The sequence below is a fragment of the Macrobrachium nipponense genome, chromosome 20, assembly GCF_015104395.2.
Source record: "Macrobrachium nipponense isolate FS-2020 chromosome 20, ASM1510439v2, whole genome shotgun sequence".
Classification (NCBI taxonomy): domain Eukaryota; kingdom Metazoa; phylum Arthropoda; class Malacostraca; order Decapoda; family Palaemonidae; genus Macrobrachium; species Macrobrachium nipponense.
The window spans coordinates 19761992-19783823 of NC_061089.1; the positions used below are offsets into that span (position 1 = coordinate 19761992).

The window sequence follows — 21832 nt, forward strand, 5'->3', positions numbered from 1 at the left end:
TAATATGTGCACTAACTGTTACTACTCTCAATGCATATTTTTTTTTCTCACCAATATTATTACTCTTATTACCAGTGTTATGATTACTAGCTTTTATGCTACCTCAGCTATTTTGTGGATAAGTGCCGATTATTCATTTTCTTTTTCTTTTTTATCATGTCTCATTTATCTGGATTGTGTATGTTACTGTCTGTATTTTGTATATTCAATGTATATGGCCCCGAGCTGAAATAAAGCATATTATTATTATTATTATTATTAATTATTATTATGTATGTATGTATGTATGTATGTATGTATGTATGTAGTATGTATGTATGTATGTATGTTATGGTATGTATATATATATTATATATATATATATATTTATATATATATATATATATATATATATATATATATATATTTTATATATAAAATTTGTGTATTTCTAAAACTTGTATATACATGTAAATTATGCTGTTGTTGAGACGCTTATGTAAACTCAATACGTTAATTCAATAAGGTAAGAGAATATAAAGCACAAATTGCGATAAATCTCGCCACCGAATACAGAGCAGAATATTAACAAGAGAGAGAGAGAGAGAGAGAGAGAGAGAGAGAGAGAGAGAGAGTTAAGGAGAGAGAGATGATGAGAGATGATGGAGTTTCGAGACGGAGAGAGAGAGAGAGAGAGTTAAGGACATGTGTTTACAGAGAAACAGACAGTAACCTTTCTCTATCCGTCGCGATGCCCCTGGACGAACTAGCCTGGCGTTCATTTGTAGAAGTTGAGATATGATCCGTACGAGAGCGGGTGGAAGCTCAGCGCCAATCTCCAAAATGAACCACGAGGGATTTGTGAAGTTTGCTGTTGGCTTTGATGACAAATTCGGAGTCCTCGTCATTATCTCTCGCTCCATCATATTGGGATGCGTTTGATGTGGAGCTGCCTGTTGCTCTAGGAATTGTATCTGTCGTGCCGTTTTTTTCCTTTGACTACTGCACAGTGTTTATAATGCTCTTGGTAAATCTAATTGTGATATTGTCTTGTATTTGTATTGATTCAGTTGAAGAAGGTGCCTTTTAAACGTATGATGATAAGTATGAATGATAAAAAAACACACACACAACTTCAAATGTTGAGGATTTGAGATGTGATCAAATTACAGTAACTTTTCAAGAATTTCAAGAATTGTTTTGCTGGGATATAAAATATGCAAAATAAAGTAAATCTAAATCATCGTTAAAAAAAATAACAAATTTGTCACTTAAAGGATGCATGTTAATGCTTACCAGCTCGTTTGGTAAGGTCCCAAAGATGTTGGCCAATAAGGTAAAGAAATAAGGAAATTTTCTAAAAGCATGACTCTCATGCCGTGTTCTTTTATCAACGCATGTAAAAGATACCTGAAAAAGTCATGATGGTATTAACAAGATTTCATTCAATTGCCCAAAAAGAAATTCGTAGCTTGTGCTAATTATATAATTAGATGCGTCCTATTTACAGCGAGAATTCTCGTGAATGCAGAGTACAGAATGTTTAACTCCTCTACATTAAGCTGTCAGAAGAACATGAGGAAAAACGTCTAAAACTATAAAGTAAACTTTTCCAAAACAGTCATCCTGAAAAGAAACATATGTAGTATGATAGGATTTCAAAAAAAAATCTTCAGTGACAGTCAGAGGACCTTAAGTCAATCCCAAAGTTAGAGCAGACAAGAGAAGTTTCGAATAATTGAGGAATTCTGTGAGTTAGGTGAAGTGAAATTCAGTCTTAAGTACAATACATCAAATGACAATTTTCTGGTCAAATGAAAGGGGACCCTAATGATTGTAAGGGCCGGAATCATTAGTCACTATAGAACCCATCAAATCAGAGATTCCCCCGACGAATGTCACCCACTGTCACATTGCCGTCCATGTCTGAGGGTTGTGTTCTAGGTACCGATATATATATATATATATATATATATATATATATATATATATATATATATATATATATGTGTGTGTGTGTGTGTGTGTGTGTGTGTGTGTGTATGTATAGTATATAGAGTATCTGTGCGTAAAAGTAAAGATATTCGTGCCCACTGAGAGAGAGAGAGAAAGAGACTATAGTTATAGTGCTATGCTTAATAGATAAGGGGAAAGGGGGAAAAAGACGGAGAATGAGAAAGTCATATAGCGTAGGAATCAGCTGTAGTTGGGATATCTCGTTAAACGTGAGGGGAATGTTCAGAGAACCGCGTATCCATAATGTGTTGCACACACACACACGCGCGCAGAGGGAGGCAATTTTCCCGCTTTTTCATGAGTAGTACTGTTTTATTATTGTTGTTGTTCTTCTTCTTCTTCCTCTTCCTCTTTGCCAGAAGAGGAATTGTGGTCTCTCCTCTTGGCCGGTGTGCTCCGGTGGCCGTAGATTCCTCAGCCCTAAATGCCGCTCAGAATGTTATACTATTGTGTTCGCAGTGTGAGTTTGCTGCTGTCTCATAGTTTCTTGTTGCCCATTTGAAAGGATATTGCGAAATCCGTCAGAATTAAGTACAGAGATTTTGTGGGTAAATGTTATTTAATTGTATTTTTTTTTAGCTGCTGTTCTGTTTTTATAAGTCGCCTTCACCTTCTTACGTTGTGTATGGTTTCTGTCCGAGATGCTTTTAGAAATCTAGCTTTAAATAGACCATACTTTCTATTCCTCATACAGTGGATACGAGTCTTGTCTTTATTCTCTTTATCTTTCGCAAAAGTTATATCTTAATTGGTTATTTATTTTGTCTTATATTTTCAGAATAGTTACTAGTCTCATCGTATTTGTTGTCAGATGGTTCTTACTCTCATCATAACAATACTTTTAATTATGTTTTTGTTCTCATGTTCTTATATGAAGATCTATTGTCTCATTAAATGTAAGTTGTGCTAACCATCTTTCAGTCTGTTTACTTATGTTTTCATTTTCTGATGTTCATATGAAGCTTTCCAATCTTGTTACAAGATTACTTGGTAAAAAGTACATTTTTGCCTTGATAGAAGTCGAAAATATATATACATAAGAATTTGTACGCAAAGTACCGTACTTGATTCAAAATTGACACCTTATGGCTTTAGTACGTGGCTGTTAATATGTACATTTTTTTCAGTAAAAACTCTCCTGTCAAACTGCTTTAGTAATCCTTAGACATAGATTTCATTAGTAACGCATAGAAATTTTCTCTTCTGTTTAGTACTGTCTTGTTCCAGTCAGCGCCTAGTTGAAGATGGAAAACTTACAGTTACAATTTTTTTTTTTTTTTTTAACATCGGAACTTCAGGAGAAAATATTCAAGTAAAAGGATGAAAAGATGAAAACGATTCTGAACAGGTTTCCAGTTCGGCGCTAATCTTTTTGTGGAGTTTGATGAAATCACTTAGATTGAACCCTCTTCATTTTTTGATCGGATACGAATTCAGTAAACCATTCCAGTTTTGAGACACTTCTGAGCTGAAACCGGCTGCGGAGGAACTTCATTGCCTCCAATGAGGTTCGGTCGATGATGAGCTGTGACTTGCAATTTTAAAAGACAAAAATGCGTGACGTTTTTACTTCGATCATTATGAGTCATTAGGTTTTAATTAGAATTAAATTTAGTGTTGTTACAAGTAGTTGTAATTATAATTCGATATTTGTCATCGCGAAAGAACCGGCATTATTATTGAAAGCATCATTCAGCGTTATGTTTGTATCCGCGTCTCTGCACGAATTTGATTTGTCATTTTCTTTTTTCGCTATTTTCCTGTTAGCTATATATATATATATATATATATATATATATATATATATATATATATATATATATATATATATATATAATATATATATATATATATATATATATATATATATATATATATATATATATATATATATATAATATATATATATATATATATAAAGAAAGGCCAAATCTTAATATTCTGAGAAAATATGACGACAGTTTACTTATCGGCATAGTGATATTACTGTTATTTTTCGGGAAAATTAAAATGAATCAAACAAACAATGTTTTTAATTGCTGGCTGTGACCTTATATTGCGGCGGAATGCGTTTGCATGACGACGGGTGACGCGGTCGTTCGATTCAGCACAAGTCAGTGTTTGACGTGAGTGATTCGGAACGTTTATGACTTGGAGTTAAACATGACAGTTATTGAACAATATATTGTATGAATGGTTTACGTAAGTCGACGTTTGCTGCAGTGAAATGAAATGGGGAAACTTCATAAGAAAATCAAAACTTCTTTTCTGCGATTGACATTGTGTTTCCACGTTTAACTCTTGTTGTTGCTACATTGAGTGTTTTTCATCATATTTCCAAAAAGGAGCTTTGTTGCTGATATTTTTCATATGGTATTCTGATGAGAAGAAAGAATCCATGTCTTTCTCATGTGCGTCTTTCTTTGTGGGTTGAATACTTGCCCAATGATGAGTTGATGTTCTGTTCGCTGTCTTCTCGGTCCCATTATAATTCTTTTTATATAGCTTGTATGTTTTAACAACCTTGACTGATTGTCCCCACTTTCCGTTGTTAGTTTTCTGTCCGTCTCCACTTTTTCTGTCCGCTCCGCCCTCAGATCTCAAACACTACTGAAGTTAGGGGCTGCAAATTGTTATGTTTACCATCCACCCTCCAGTCATCAAACATACCAAATTGTAGCCCTCAAGCGTTAGTAGTTTATATTCCATTTAAAGTTAAAGTTAGCCATAATTCTGCGTGCGTCTGGAAACGCTATAGGACGGGCCACCACTGGGCCGTGGCTGAAAGCTTTATAGGCCATGGTTCATACACTACAGAAAACTCGATTGGGCTCAAGAAACTTTGGCTCAATTTTTGCATTCGTCGCAGTCTTTGCAACATTAGTTTATGAAGCATTTTGAATCAGCTTAGTGATCTGGTTAATCTAGTTTAATAATAATATACTGTCAGGCATTTAATTTATTGAACGTGACCGATTGTGGATTTTTGTCTTTTATCTTAGTGTTTATTTCTTGCATTTTTAATTATTTATTCCGTTCTTCCCAATGTCTTCTTTGTTTTGGTTCAATATTGGACTTGTCTTTTCAGTCTTGTGGTTTACTTAAATGTAAGATAAATTAAACATATTGAGTGATGTATTGGAAAGCTGTTTGATGCTGAATTTAATGTACTGTCAAATGGGTTTCTCATTTTCGTCTGTCTCCTGAGATGTACTGAGGTATCTGTTGATTCGGCGATACTTTCTCTTATTTTTCTTCCCCACCATGTCATCCCTTCATCTTTTTGTCGTTTAGACGCCATATTTTTTCATGTCCTATCTTCCTTGCACTTGTTATATTCTCCAACATGATTAAAAACCATTTGTCTGCACTCTTCACCTTCCATTTTACATTCCTGCGTTATTTCCCATTCCCTGAGGTAGGTGACTCTTGGAATCCCGCTCTGCATTTTCATTTACCCAATGAATAGGTGATGGCTGAGAGAGAGAGAGAGAGAGAGAGAGAGAGAGAGAGAGAGAGAGAGAGAGAGATCGGGTTTAGGGTGGGAATAACCAGAAAGGAAGCAATGCCCCGGGAGAATGTTAGGGAATCTCCTCGTCGTGAGAGTGGAGGAGGAGGAGGAGGAGGAAGAGGAAGAAGAGGAGGAGGAGGAGGTGGGAGGCTGAGTGAAAGGATGTTGAGGTGGAGGCGGAGAAGGGCGAGGGAAGGTCTTTCATCTCCGACATTATATTGTTGTTGTAGTAATGTATGAGGAGGCATTCCTTAAAGGAGATGGACCACTTCAAAGGGGCTCTGTTTGCTTTTTCCTTCCACCGGAGTGTTTGGTCTCGCTGGGTTGCGTGCGGAAAAAAATAACGGAAGCCACGGCTTTCCTCTTTTTCTTGTCTCTCCCCCTTCGTGCATGACGAAAATATGGAGTTTCGTTTCCTTAAATCATGTTTTCGTATTTGTCACTTCCTGCTTAACTCCTGTTACTCTTGGCCATAAGTCAGAACTGTGACTACCAAGTGTTTGATAAGAAATGAATTTTCATGGCGTTTACAGTCTGCCCCCAGGAGAAAATATGCGAGACATATAATTTCGGATATTGGGTCTCGTTACATAAGAAACTGGGTCAGGGTTACGTGCTTGCTTTCAAGGTCGTCGAAGATATTGCACATCTCTGGCTGTGCTTGTGCTTCCTTTGGCTACATTTGTGGCGGCTTCCAGGCAGCTTTGGAAGTTCAGAAAACCACAACTTTCATGTTACAGTCTGTGTCAGGTTTGAACTTAGGAAGAGAGGTTCCCGTAGTGATAGTAACGACGGTAATAACAATGGTTATGATGAGGATATTCAAATTGTGGGGCCGGTGACCCGTCGGGTTTATCCGAGTTGGAAAGTGAACGGCTTTACTTTTTTTTTTATTGCCGTTTCATTATTGGCTTTAATGGGATTGTAAGCTCACCTCACAACTCACATTTATGGTGACTGTAAAATGAAGAATAATAGTTTAATGTCTGTGTTATTAATATTCTGATGGATATTTCACATACGGTTTATGAAGGCGGCTGGAGAACGCTAGCAAGTGGTCAAATCATGAAGAGCCTTCACCTTTCCTATTTTTTATAACTCAGGGAAATAAATATCAATTTCTCCGAAGGAAGACATCGTTTTATGCCCCTCGTATCTCCTGTGTTGACTCGGGTTGGAATCCTGTATTTTTCAGGTTCCGCCGGGTTCTATCCTGTTCTTTGGCAGCCTGAATTTCACATCAGTGCTTCTGAGCTTGTGCCTTACGAAAAAGGTTTATTTTGTTCATAAGAGTAAAATGATTCTTTTTCGCGCCTCCTCGGCCCTTCGTGTTGGTACCTCAGTTTGCATATGTTAGATACCAGTGATCTCCTGTTTAACAGTGTATCGTGCAGTTGCTAGTTAATCAGCTGTGGTGTTCTACGGCCACGCCGGAGACAGGCTTGCAGCTAGCAACCTTACTCCCAAAAGACTTGGGACGAACATGAATGCTTAACGCCTGCTGAAGCCCTTAGACAGAAAGGCGTAAGATGTGTATATGTAAGCATGTGTGTGTATGTATATATATATATATATATAATGTGTGTGTGTGTGTGTGTGTGTGTGTGTGTGTGTGTGTGTGTGTGTGTGTGTGTGTAAATTACCTCTTTTTCAGTGGCAAAGATGCAAGAACAGTGTAATTAGGTATTTATGCAAACATTTTCTTGTTTCCCTTTTTCGAATTCGAGTCGAAGATATTCCGAAGCCTCTTAAATGGAGATAATTTAATACATTTCTTTAAGAAAATATGCACTTGGGTGATAGATTGGAATCAATTGAATTAATTACTTTGTATGGCGAATTTTTATTTTTCATAAATAGAGACTACTACTCTACTAATCACTACACTACTCTACTACTATTAATAATAATCTACTCTTAATAATAATATAAAATAATAATAATAATAATAATAATAATAAAAGCCAAAGCCAATGGCACCGAAAAAACAGCTTTGATTCCTAATAAATCATTTATGGAAAATTTTTCCAGAATGTTGCTAACCATACACAAAGCAGAAACTAGGCACCGTTCCTCTTTTAAGTTGCTGAATTTTTGAAATGGTCTATTTACGGTATCGATCCGCATGCGGGTTCCCAGGGGGGTCATTGTTTGCCGAGGCGCTCTATCTGTTGTACGCGCCTCCGTCCGTAGAATGTTTGTGGAGAGGGGCTCTTCAAGAAATGTCTTCTTATTACCCTACGTTTATCCAGACTTCACATGTTTCGTCGTCGTCGTCGCCCCCCCCCTTTTTTTTTTTTTTTTTTTTTTTTTTTTTTTTTTGGGGGGGGGTCTTCATTCCCAGTCCTCTCTCTGCGACGCCAGAATTCCAATCAATACGTTGTTCATTCTCTATTCCCCCATTGCCTATTTTCCCTCATTTTCCTTTACACGATGATTATTATTATTGATTTAATATTTATGCTTTCCATAAGGGCATTTTGATAACCCCTTTTTCTCTAGAATTTTTTACTAGTTTTCTTCGCCAGAACGATGGAGACTTTTTCAGATATATGTTGTGTATATGCATATTAACTATAGAGTTACATTAACCCTGATCATTTGACTGTTTGCTTATATTCTCTCATAATACATTTTGAGTATCGATGGATGTTTAATAACATCCTTATGGGTTTTAATTTGAGATTTTCACGAACTTTATGCTGATTGCGGTGTGTGGTCCGTTAGTAGTTCCACGCCTTTTTATTTTATTTGGGGGGGGGGGCGGTTGGTTAGATAACGGCGAAGAAAAGGTAAATAAATAAATCGTTAATGCGAGTCGGCCAAGAGTTTAGGAGGCCTGCCAACGGTAGCAAAGACGGACGGAATATCTAACGAAATATCGTGGAATTTTGATCAAGTATTTCACCTTTTTTGAGTGGGTGAGGTCGTAAGGGTACAGTCCTCTGGTTTCTTTGGGAGCCTTTAGGGGTGAGGCTGTTAGCCCCATCACCTTTTTCTAACTCCTTGGAAATCTTAGAAATGTCTGCAATGCTTTGGGAGGGAACTCGGTACCAGGAGTCGTCACCGAGGACTGTAGTACCACTCAGCCACGAAGGATAACCATAACCTGGTCAGAGTTGAAGGGAGAAGGAAACAGAAGAGCGAGATAATCGAGAGCACGACCTGATTTCGTGTCTCCTCTTTTAAGAAAATATACAATTCGGTGCATAAACAGGAAGTTTTGCATCGAGAGAGTTTGTCTTCCTAAAGTATGATGAGTATGATCTTGAGCTACAATCTGTAATGTTAATACTGATAAGTTTGCTTGGCGTATTTTGTTCCTGTCAGCTGAGTTACTTTGTAAAGTGGACGAGGAACAGCTTCTGGGCTGGAAATTGTTGGAATCGACTTTTAAAATTGTTATTCTCCAGGCTCTTGAAGTGATTTTAATCTCATCACTTTGCTAGAATTTTTTCACTAATTTATTACCAAATTGACCTATGTAGTCTGAAGTATTTCGTTTTTTAGATCACAAAGATGCCTTCAGTTGACTACTATCTAGAAACTGGTTTGAAGAATTATAACGCGTTTTAAGCATAGGAGTAACGAAAAATAAAATTAAAAAAGAAAATGTCAAGAACAACTGAAGTTGGTCCAGCCTACCCCTTTAGTCAGGTCGATGCATTGAACGGCAGTGTTTAGATGCGCATAGCAGTTACATTCGAAATTAGGAGTTAATCTTTCGAATCCCCCCTTGTACTCTCTCTCTCTCTCTCTCTCTCTCTCTCTCTCTCTCTCTCTCTCTCTCTCTCGTTTGTTTTTTCGACAGGGAAATGCTAGACACACATACATACACACATACCCCCGGATTATTATATATATATATATATATATATATATATATATATATATATATATATATATATATATATATATATATTACACACACACACACACACACACACACACACACACACACACACACACACACACACACACACACACACACACACACACACTTTTACCAGCAGTAGTCTCATTTTATTTCTTAATGAAATTAAATCAACTGGCGGGTGCCTTAGGGTAAGAATCGAGTTACTTGCGTTTTTTAATACACAACCGTGATAACTAAGATAGTAAAAATGAGCTTAATTTTTGAGGTTAGAACCAGGTGACTTTTTTTTGTGAAGGACTAAATATTTCCATTTTACTATGATATCGCACTAAAGAAATTTATCCTTAACCATGAACACCACTATCTTATGGTTGATCCCAGTCCAGTTTGCTCATTTTGGGGGAAATTGTGGTAAATTGAAAATTGAGGCAATATTGCTTCGTTTAAGGGCAAATCTCTTTTTTTTCTCTCTCTCTCTTGCCTTCCTCTGCGGTAATCTCAGGTCATTTAGGCCCCTTCGGTAAAGGCGCTTGTTCTGATTACTTCCTTGTGGAAATACTCCTCACTCTACGGTCACGATATCTGGAACACAGCCAGATGGCCAATATTTTCAGTTTGTTCTAGTTTTACGTCTATATAATTTAATGTGCCTGCTTTCGGTTCCCAGCAAGCCTTTATGGATGAGGTTGCTAGTCTTACGCCCTTTCCCGTGACCACATCTGACGCTGGTGCCAAGAATATAACACCACAGAAGGAAAAGCCTGTAGTGATTTGTTTACTATTTTTATTTGGAAGATGTGTGAAATAGGGAGACTGCAAGGAAAGAGAGAGAGAGAGAGAGAGAGAGAGAGAGAGAGAGAGAGAGAGAGAGAGAGAGAGAGAGAGGTTGGAGTGTGCTACAATTTTTTGGACAATGTGCCATTTGCTCGTATTAACCATAAATATTTTACTTGCATTTTGAAATCGTAATCTAATTATTTGATTACTCCATAATGCTTTTCACAATCAGAGTGAAGAACACTGTTACCTCAGTAGTATTTCATGTGTTGATCAGAAGTTCCTTCGTGTATTTTTTCTTGAGGCTTCAGAGTCAAATTGCCATGTTTTTGTGCCTTGTTTCCTTAAGATGGACATTTTATATTTTTCACTTTAATTTTACGCTGATAATGTTCTGTAAGACCTGTGATATTTACAGTTCAGTTATAATTAACATTTTGTTTCATATAGCTCCATTTTTCTAATTGCAAAATCGTAATTCCAGCTGGTTGTTTGGTTTGGTTTGGTTAACGATTTTCACCTGGGAAGATACTAAAGAAAATTTATTTCAAAGGAGTTTTTTTAATCTGCTTTTAAATATTTCATGTGTCTGAAGTTCTGCCTTCAGTCAATTTCACTCACATATGAAAAGTAGTGAAATGTGGAATCATATTACCGTAGAGTTTCCCCCCATTTTTCATATCTCCATTTCCCAATAAATCATTACTGAAGACAGCAGTTGTGCGAATGCTATTTCTAATGTAGAGTACGAAATAATGATTTTGCATGAACGAACACACAGTTATTGTTTATTCTTCGATCGTATTTTGTAGATGTAATTAGACTCTACATTTTCGATTGCTTACGCTCCCTTGAACATTGTTGTATATCTTCCAAATTTATTCACAAGTAAATACCAAGGCTTGTGTACTACCACGCGCAGTTATATTTCAGATATATATCTAATCTATATTTATCTATATATGTATCTATACATCTATCTATGTATATGTGTGTGTGGGTATGTATATGTATGTGCACCAACTCGCGTTTTCCCCTCAAGTGTGGCATTTTTAAGATGGGGTTACTTTCTAGTGCCCTTCTCCAGCCTGCCTTCGACTCACTCACTAAAGTCTGCTAATAACCAGGTACCTGATTCACATCCCAGGTGAAGAGAAGGACTTGTGTGGTGAGTGCCATGACCATTAGGCTATTGTGTGTAGGCTGCTGCAAATAGTCTCACTTTGGGGAAATTTACAGATGAGTAAAATCATTAAATCGTGGAATCCTTTGAAGCTATATAGTTGGTAAAATTGTTCTGTTTACGGAAGATCAAATTGATACGTCACATTTAATTGTTAGTGTCTATTTTGTATTAAAAAACACATGTAATGCAACCCATCATTCACTGAAGCATAATTCCTATCAAGCGCAGGAGGATTTGCGCATGCGCGTTAGTTGCCGCCTGAGGAAAAACAGTGAATGCAGATGCTCGTTCGCACGGACCCACACACAGACAGACAGGCAGAGCTGCAACCGTGGCTACATGATGAGGAAATCGGAGGACGGAGAGGGGAGCGAAATGAGTAGCCAGTAAGAGACGCAGTTGGTCGGGATCCCGGAGATAATTGGCTCATCAGAAATAATAATAAGAGATTACTGTAATAGTCTGTATTTCCTAATGAGAATCCTCCCGTGCCCAATAAACTCCGTTGGTCTGACGCATCCTGTTTTCCTTGTATGCTCTAAATTGGGTCGCTTCATGACCATTCCGTTCAGAGTATACTGCGCTTTGAAAGAAGTCTCGTGCGAGGAAGTTTGACGCTGTGTATGGTAATGTAAACGCTTTGCTTAAATTTATGCTTTGTCAAGATTGAAGCATCCTTTGAGAAGCATTTTAAGATTTCCCGTTGTTATACATTAATTTGATGATTTTCTGCCACCCACGTTTTGGAAAATCACATTGATACAAAAGAGGAAAATGCACTTTTTTTCTCTTCATTCTGCCAGGTTCACTATTAACGTTGTTAAGAACTTGATACTAATTATTATTATTCCAATTCAGATAGATATGTGGCTTCGTCTGACTTTCGTTAACTTGTATGCCAAAAGCCAAGATCACCAAATAATTTTTAACTGTGCTTAGTTCTATCAATATTATATTTTCTCCAACCGGTCAGATTCAAACAATCTCACTTTGTTGATAAATTCAGGCCTTAAGGTCGATTTATATATTCACATAAACTAACGTTGCTTTAGGTACTAAAAAATGTCATTGATAATCATCAAGTGAATAGCCATAATCCAAAATGTGTGAAGTGATTTAGTGCTACGAACCCGTTCTGATATTCTGAAGTTTAGATAGTAGAAGGAGAGTTTTCCACACATCAGAATGCAATATTTTATCAACTTCAAAATATTCTACTCTTCTGAGATTTTTTCCTGATATTTATTAGATATATATTATATATATATAAATGTCTTTTACGTAATACAACAGTATAATATGAAGATAAAAGGCCCATAAAACACTATTTTAACGTTGCAACCATATATTTTGAATACTTCTTCCTGTGCTCCTGATCACTGGTAAAGTATGGACATAGGATGTCTTACAAGAGTATATACGTATACAAAACATGGGTAAGTGTGGCAGTAAGTCTGCTGTAACCCAGGAAGGGTGGAGATTAAACTATTTATCTTATATATATGTGTGTGTGTGTGTGTGTGTGTGTGTGTGTGTGTGTGTAATCAACAACTGCTTTAGCCTGTAAAATGTAACTAGTGTTTTCAGTGTTTGGTAAGGTTAACATGCATTCCTTTATAAAAGAGTTCAAGACTATCGACTGTCCATGAAGAGGATGATCTATATTTTCGGACTTCCGAGTTTATCTGTAGAATATGTCAGCTTTCACCATGATTCGACAAGTAATATGTTAACTGGTAAATTGTTTCATTGGCTTAAGTGATGTTCTTTCATAGTATAATTGAATATGAAGGTAAATGGTAGTGTTTTTAGTTAATGTACTGAATTCATTTCATTTTAACAACCTGTACGTTTAAGAGATTTAAGAAATTAATTGAAAATTTTATCATCTAAATTAATATTGCAAAAATAATTATGATAACGTAACTGGTAAGCACACAGGTGCGTTAAATTGGGGTGATAATGTATTATGATATAACCATTCCATTGCCAGGCTCGTTCTCATCCTTTCAAGAAAGTTAGAACTTGAATTCTTTTGCGCCTTTATCGTAGTCTGTTTCATTTTGTATTGCACATGGGTACTATATAGTTTTATGGTTTCATGCTGTTCTTCGTCCTTCAAAATCTTGACATCTCTGGATCATTCATGCAATGACTTTTCCCGTTCCTTCCAGGTGTACAGAAGCCTCTTCCAGCCACTGAAGGTATCAAGACACCAATTCAAGCGAGTCATAAACTGCATGAAGCTCATTCGCTACGTCAAGTTTCAGGAGATTTACGCTCAAGAGAAGATAACGAGGGTAGACTCTCTCTCTCTGGTGCTTTCGGGAAGGTGAGGGAGATGTTCCTTGATCATAAGCTTGCATTTTCATAGTAAAATGTGTCTTTGGGGTCTGTAAATTGTATAATTAGTGTGTGGATTCCTGTTTACTCAGAAAGAATTAATTATTCCATTTCAAAGCAAGTGTGGGTTCAAAATAATGTTATATGTAAATATAAGCGAATCTACTTGCTTGTGAATTTTGCCTCTTGAGCTAGATAGGAGATTATTTATGCAATTTGTCCACTGGGTTCCTCAGGTGAATGATGGAACCTCGGATGCCCAAAATTCATCTCAAGTCGATTGTATATTTTAGTACTTTTACTAAATGGCTAAAATGTGGCTAAAAATCCATGTGGACTTTATTGATTAGCTCTTTAATTCAGTAAATTTGGTTATTTAAACAATTTTTTCAAATAGGCTAAATTAATTTCATTGAAATTAAAATCACTTTTATTATATATTTTCTCATCTTGTAAAGGCCTTCATATAACGATAGAATCTCTTGATCCTGTAAGACCAAAGTTAGATACAATTTCATGTCAAGATGATTAAGGAGTATTACACCGATGGTACTTCAGATGCATCTCTACATCTTTCCCTGTTGCCAGATTGGTGATCAGTCAGAATGGGCGAGCTCTGCACATCGTTTCTCAGCACCAGTTCCTTGACTCACCAGAGTGGTTTGGAGTCTCCACTGATGAATTCTTTCAAGTAAGTCCTAACCGTACTTGAATGATTAAATCTATGTAGTCAGTTGGTTGTTTGTGGGTGTGCATGTGTCTCCCTGTTATGAAAATCTTTTTACTTTTGAGTTTAGTCCTTCTTATACAGCAAACATGTGGAACCATATTATTTGATCATTGATCTGTCATGGGAACTTACTTTGCATTGAAGAGCTATAGTTTTCAGGTATAATATTGTTACTGCTAATAAGGGCATGGAAGGTTGATTTTTATTTAACCACACAGATTAATATTAATTTAGTTCTTTGTTTGAAATGGTGAACTAGGTTGTGAAGGAGGTTGAAACATGCTTGAGTTGATAGAAATGAGTCTACAAGCATTTAATATGATTCAGGGTGTTTTTAAGAGGTCACGCATCATTGTTCTTGTTGAGTATAATTGCATTGCAGTAATGTATACATAATTACAGTGGACCCTCCATATGTGTGGGGGATACATACCCCCCCCACCACCACCACACACACACACCGCAAATACTTAGAACCCTTCTAAAAACCCTTAAAACTGCCTATTTTGTTAGTTTAGACTCAAGAAAAACCCACTAAAAATGCTTATACCTGGTTTTTAATAGCTTTATTGCAAAAAGTGCATTTAATCATGAAATTGATATGAAAATACAGTAATTTGTGGATATTTCTCATAGAAAAATTCCACAAATACGCAAATTTCCTGCAAACAATGGGTAGATGTGTTCCATAGAGAAATCCGCAAATATGTAAGTCCCCGAATGTTGGGACCACAAATACGGGGGCTCCACCTTACTGTTTTTGCTGAGTTGTGGTTGCTTTCATTTTATGTAAATTAAATACCATTTTATGAAAATATCACCAGATTTAGTTTACTTTTCCGTAAGTTGAATATTAGCTTAAGTCAGGAGTTATTTATTAAGTGTTAAATATTTATGTTTACTGAAACTGCACATCCTGACTATGTTTAACTCAGTCTCAGGAGATTTGATTACATCAGATGGTTTTTCAGTATAGTTGGAAAAGTGTCTTGCATATCAACTTTGGGGTTTCTACAAGACTGGGTCCTCTTGAGACCATTTTTACTAAAACATACAGAATTCTGACGTAAATCTCTGTCAGTCAGACGTCAGTGCTGATTGCGTTCATCATTCCTATTAGTCCTTTCTTGTTTTTCTCCGATTGCCCAACCATTAATTGTTGGTAGTATACCACAAAATCCTCATTCCCCATATCTAATGGTGTTCTTCAGGATGTTGTTATTCCATCTACACTTTTTACCTTTTAATTAGTCTTCCCTCTCATATCTTCTCATTATACTTTCCTGATGATTTAACTGTCCATATTCACATGAACCTAATTTTTATATTCATGTTATAATTATGTTTTAGCTGTTACAATTACTGAATGATGTAACATTGGTTTTATATTTAGGTTATAGTTACTGAATGATTTTTATCAGATGTTATGTCACTGTAAATGAATATTTTCTCTATAGTTTTTGAACTTACAGTACATACTACTGCATAAGGAGAGTAAAGCTCAAACAGGTGCATTGTACAGTACATACTTTAAAATGTGGATAGGGATGGCAGTGTCTTACTTTTCAATTGGTAAAATGGGCTGCTTTCATTGTGTTCATTACTATTTCAGGTATCAGCAACAGCTATAGAAGATTCCCGAGTTCTCATATGGCATCGAGATAAGCTCAAATTGACTATCATGGGAGATCAGTTCCTACAAGCTGTCTTTGACCACATTCTTGGGAGGGATGTTGTTAAAAAGCTAATGCAGGTAAACAGTATTATTCCTTTAAGTGATAATTCAAACAACTGGAATATTAATATGAGTGATAGGTATGTACGGTAAAATTTTAGGAAATGCCAGCATTCCTGTTAAGGAGAATTCATGCACAATAATGATGTCATGACCTCTAATTCATAAATGAAACAAGTACGTAAACCGGAAATATAATAATATTGACAAGGCTTTATTCTGAAGATGCTTAGGATCTTTTATTCTATTCTTTGGATGATCCAGGTGTTTTTTACTCTTAGAAAAGAGCATCTTTGTAACCATAGTATGGTAAAGTTTATTTCAGGCTAACCCTCCGCCTGCTTCTCAGAAAGATGTATACTTGGAAAGGATTTATGTTCAATTTTTCATCCAATGGTATCAAAAGATTTGAGCTAGATTTAGATTTCATTCTGTCTTTAGAAAAGCATTAAGTGCTACAATTCAAGTTTTTTTATACCCAGTACAAGTAGATCTAATATAAAAATTAAGCAAAAATTAATTTAAAACAGTTGTTTGTTATAGTTTAGATATTAATTTTTTGAGAAAAATCTTACACATACTTAGTTACCAAGTAGGTCTCCATACAATATCTTGTCTAGAATATACATTTCAAACCATTAAGTAAAATTGATATGCCAGGTTCTGATTTTCACAGTTTAGAAAACATCTATTGATCTGACATTTTTGTGCAAAGAAGATAATGTACCAGGATATTTTTTATGCTTTTTCTGCCATTAATCTCTCATTCTTTTAATAATTTCAAAAGTTTTACCATATCATACCTAGATTTTGGTCATTCTTGGTTAGTCAGGTATCGATATATTTTATTTATAGTATATATAATTTTTTTTTTTAGAAATTTGGGCTGTGAAGTGATGATAGTTTGTACATATGATATATACACGTTGCATTAATCTAGAAGCATTGTTTTGTATAGCTGGAAAATGGTAAACAAAGACATGAAGTGTACATGTATTTCTGAGTTTGCTGGTACTGTTGTTCATAGGATAGTTTCTGTTAGGTGAGTACCTTGAAGGCAGTACTGCAATGGCTTAAACACTTCGTCTCTGTTGGTTTGGTCAGTCAATGCTTGGATGATAAAAATTGTAGGTAGGTGTAAATTATGGCCTTGGAAAGAAAGCTGAGGGAATAAAATAGCAAAAAATTACCATTTGTAAATGGAATCAGAGAATTGATTTTAGTCTTTCAATATTATGTGCTTCCCTGAAATATATTAGGAACTTGAAGACAAGGTTTGTTGTTATAATGCAGTCCTTTTCTCCTTTCAATATGGTAAGCAATTTTTAACATAATTGTCTGATGTTTTACATAAAAGTTAAACAGAAATGCTGCTTGTTTAATAAATAAAAGCTAAATGAGGAAGTAAAACTAAATCCCTTGTAAATTTGTATGATGGGCAGCATGACTGGACCTCCCTCAATATTATGCACTTTCTGTGGTTATTTGTTTTGTAAAATATTCGTACATACCATTTCTGAAAATAGTTTGGATATGCTTAATATCTATGGAGGAGAGTTATTTGCATAATTGTATGTTATGAGGTAAGTTGTTTCTTTTTATTACAAAATGTTTGTTAGCTTGAGGAACTTTTAATGTCAAGTGAAACCGATACTGCACAGCATAAAGGACTGTAACATTGCCTCTGTAGAAATTTCTTACACAAAACACTGATTATATTTTAATTTGATTCGAGCCTTAGGCATATCACTATAAAAGTTTCAAAGGAAATATTTATTCTCTTCATATAAATTCACAATTCGTACATTTTTCTGAATTAATGATTTGGATTCATACTATATAGAGCTGAACTGGTTTTATATCTTAAGTCTATAGTATATATATATATATAATATTCTTATATTCTATTATTTATGTACGTACTATACTGTCTATTAGATACATATTCAAGTGAACAATATGAAGTACAGTACAGAATGTAACACATTTATTTCAAAAATCACTTATAATATATATCATAAGGAAGCGTCAGAATTTACAAGAACGCCACGAATATGAGGACCAGGACTGAGACCAGGCCACTAGTGGCCTAGATGTAATTTTTTAGGAATTAAAATCAGTAATGCACATGTTATGAAAATGGCTTTAGCTCCATACAAATTGATATATAATTGGACAGCATTCCTGAGCACATTTTGATAGTTTCATTTGTTCACATGATGCAGGTATTAGGGGTAACAAAAAAATGAATAAAAATTATACCATATCATAGTCATAATTATGTCAGCTGAATAACACATAGGTTGAGAAATATACACTAATTAGAATTAGTTGTATATTTATGTTTTATTTTACTGTCAGGGTTCATGCCATAAATGTCCATTTCCTGCCTTAGAAATAGCATATGCTATGTCAATAACTGCATACTGAATAAGGAATTGTCAAACAATTTAGTAATTGATGGCATGTTAATACTAAGCAAAAGGAAACTGCTTGAGAGAATGGAACTCCACTTGTCTGGTTTCACCTTTTACTGTATTTTTTCGATGTGCTTTCCTTGAGGTTCATCTTTTTAAGGAATCTGCTTAGTACTTGCAAGCATTGAAGTGCATATTTTTCAGCTATCGTAGACTATTTTGGTTGATTATTACATGGATCTTTTTAAGGGCTAAAAGCCATGGTCATTAATTTATCATGAGATAGTATAAAAGCCTAAAAAGAAATAGGGGAAACAATTTTTTCAATATTAATTCACTATGGTTACAAGACATTTTTGCAGTCTAATAGTATTTGAGTTATCCATTCAAGGATGTTGATATTTTAATATTTGTTATTGTCTTGGTTGACTCCAAAGTAAAGGCCATAATATTCCTTTGTTTTAAAACTTTCTAGTTATTTTTGTAGTTCATTCCAGAGTACATAATGACCTTAACATTCAAGATTTTTTTTATAATACCCCAAAGGCTTTATTCAATTTCAACATAGAACTATGTATTATTGTTAGGTAAGAGAATGATGAAAAGAATTACAAACACTTTGGTAGGATAATTACCTCCTCAGATCTTTTATGATTTCTCTCATTAAGCACAGGACTGTGATTTTGTATAAACCATGATTTTTTTTCATCAAATGAATGTAAATAGAGCTTCACCACTAAGGACTGCAGTGTAAGATATTTTTTTGTGATATCCTCTGTTTTAGGAAGAGCTGCAATGTTCAAGTTCTAATTTGTTAATATTTTTGTTTTTACAAGAAAAAAAGAACAGTTAACAAAATGCTAAAGAAAAGCCAGTTATTTGTGAGAGAAATTGAAGTTTGAAAATAGCATTTCTATTTGAGATTTTTACGATTTTCTTTTGATTTAGTATATAATACTTCATTATGGGAAAATATAACTCAACTTCATTCCTCATACACTCTCTCTCTCTCTCCTCTCTCTCTCTCTCTCTCTCTCCTCTCTCTCTCTCTCTCTCTCTCTCTCTCTCTCTCTCTCTCTCTCTCTCTCTCATTATAGTAAGAATAACTCATCATTGATTCTGATTATGAAGTATGATATATATTATTTCATGCAGAAAAATATTAATTGATGTTAATAAAGGGGCAATGATTAAGAAAAGAGAATATGGATTGGGATGCTGCTGGTCAGATTGTACCATTCAATTAATTTAGGCATTATTTTATTCCTGCTTTAAGTCATAGCATGGAACAACATTCATCTTAATTAATAATGTGTGTGCATTATGTGCCACAAGTAGGTTTCAGCTGCTTCAGTGTAGGTTATGGAAATTTATGACAACAGGTATCTACTATTCTGACAAATTACTTTTTAATTATCAGTAAACCTTTCAGGATTCATTACATACAATTTCCCATATGTAGTTTTAAGGATTTTATCTCGTACTTGAATTCTTAATTACAGTATATTTAATTATTCTTGTTATTCAAGTCATCAGTATTATTAATTTAATATTTTTAAATATTTACTAGACAAATTTTTCTATGTCTGCATGATTTTCAGCTCATATTTTTGCACAGTTTCAAAGCAGAATTTTTTATGATTTTTTCAAGTTATCTTAATCATTTTTATTCTTGCAATAATGGTTTTGTGCAGTGCTCTTAAGTTTTGAAGAAAATCTCTAATTGTGTTTTACATTGTTAAGAGAATTTTCTTTAAGTAGTGGTTCTCCATTTCCCCCCTTAAAAATGACACTCTTTGTCATTGAGATCTTGGGCTCCTTTTTCATATGTCACTTTTTTTGGACTGAAAAATTGTATTTTCTTGTTCTAGATGTTAGCATTATTTTAAGAAGAGATTTGATGTTGCATTACATACAAATAGTTTAGCCTTTTTGCAACACCTATTTTAGAGATTAATTTTCTTCATGTTACATAGAAACTAATTTAGTGTAAGTTACATTAATTTTTTACGCTTTTTTGCAGTTTTAGTTCTTCAAGACTAAGTTTAGTCTTGTAGTAAGTGACTTACTTGGCAGCAACATGCATTACCTGCACACTCATATTTTCAGGTCTCTTTTACACATGCAATTAAAGTTTTATTGATGTGTTTTTCCAATTACGTATATGTAAGCTGATATTTGATTCAGTAAATTATCATAAATTTGAGATGAATTTAGAAGCCTCTAGGCAGAATGTGTTAGAGGGACCATACACTAACACTTGTACATTGATAATAATAATTTCATCTCCAATGATCTTGACCAAAAACTCTTTACCAATACTTACAGATTGCAGAGTTTAGAAGAGTAAGTCAGCATCTTGTTACTGTGGTGCAATTCTCTCTTTCTCCCTCTTTCTCTCCCTGACACTGTCTTTCCATCTCTGTTCTTTTATAATATTTTCCATTACTGTATCATGTGTAAATTTGTAAGACTTAGAATATCCTGCCATACCAGAGTATCTTGATTATCCGTTTTTTTTTTTTTTAGGTCTGTGGAAACTGCTTTTTTTCTGCTCATTAATTTGACTGTATTGTTTTGTATTTATGTATGTGGACATGCACACCGATGGACATATGATTTCTTTAATTATTATACAATGTTTGAGGAAGGGTGTAGTTTTAGGAAAGTTAAGTAAGCCTAGAATTTTTTTTTCAGAAAATTTAATACAAATATAGTTAACAATTTTGTTTTGAGGCCAGAATAATTACACATTAGTTTGTTGTCATGTAACATGTCATCATCATCATCATCATCAGCAGCCACAGAAACAACAGCAGCACCACCAGTAATAACAGAATCGGTGGTAGCAGTATGTATTATTATTAGTAGTAGTATATGTAGTACAGTAGCTTCAGTAGTATTAGCTGGCATTGGCATCATACTTTAAATGTACATTTTTCTCTCTCAAGATTATTGCAATTCTGAAATTATCTGTAATCTTCCTTGAATTAGTTTGTAAAATAAAATATGTTTGTCTATTTTTACTTGGGCCTGTTCCTCAGTCTTAGTTGTTGGTCATTGCAGTTACTAATCGTAGAACATCTTCAAATTAGCCACTTTAGGTAATGACTGATGACTGTACTTCAAGAGAATGCTTCATTTTTACCTCAGAAATTTTTACATTTACTGGATAAAAAAAAGAATATATTTCATCAGGTTGATCATTTTTCTTCACAGTTCGAGTCATCAACTGTTCAGCATCTTTCAGTGATAGCTTGC

At 34.8% G+C, this 21832-nt stretch overlaps 1 protein-coding gene across 18 annotated transcripts in view; it reads left to right on the top strand.

Moving 5' to 3' along the window:
- Positions 1–21832, top strand: part of LOC135222782 (popeye domain-containing protein 3-like) — a 482284-nt gene that overhangs the window by 364834 nt on the left and 95618 nt on the right. For 10 of the 18 annotated variants that reach the window (XR_010316358.1, XR_010316361.1, XR_010316340.1 and 7 more), the window contains exons 3-5: positions 13521–13678; positions 14278–14380; positions 16032–16172. Coding sequence is in view for 7 of the 18 variants with exons in the window: in XM_064261054.1 (XP_064117124.1) it covers positions 13521–13678; positions 14278–14380; positions 16032–16172 (402 nt within the window). In the remaining 11 variants the exon portion in view is untranslated. Of the gene's footprint in view, positions 1–13520; positions 13679–14277; positions 14381–16031; positions 16173–20899; positions 20918–21832 lie in introns of all 18 variants that reach the window. The other 8 variants (XR_010316355.1, XR_010316348.1, XR_010316360.1 and 5 more) reach the window with 1 other exon arrangement.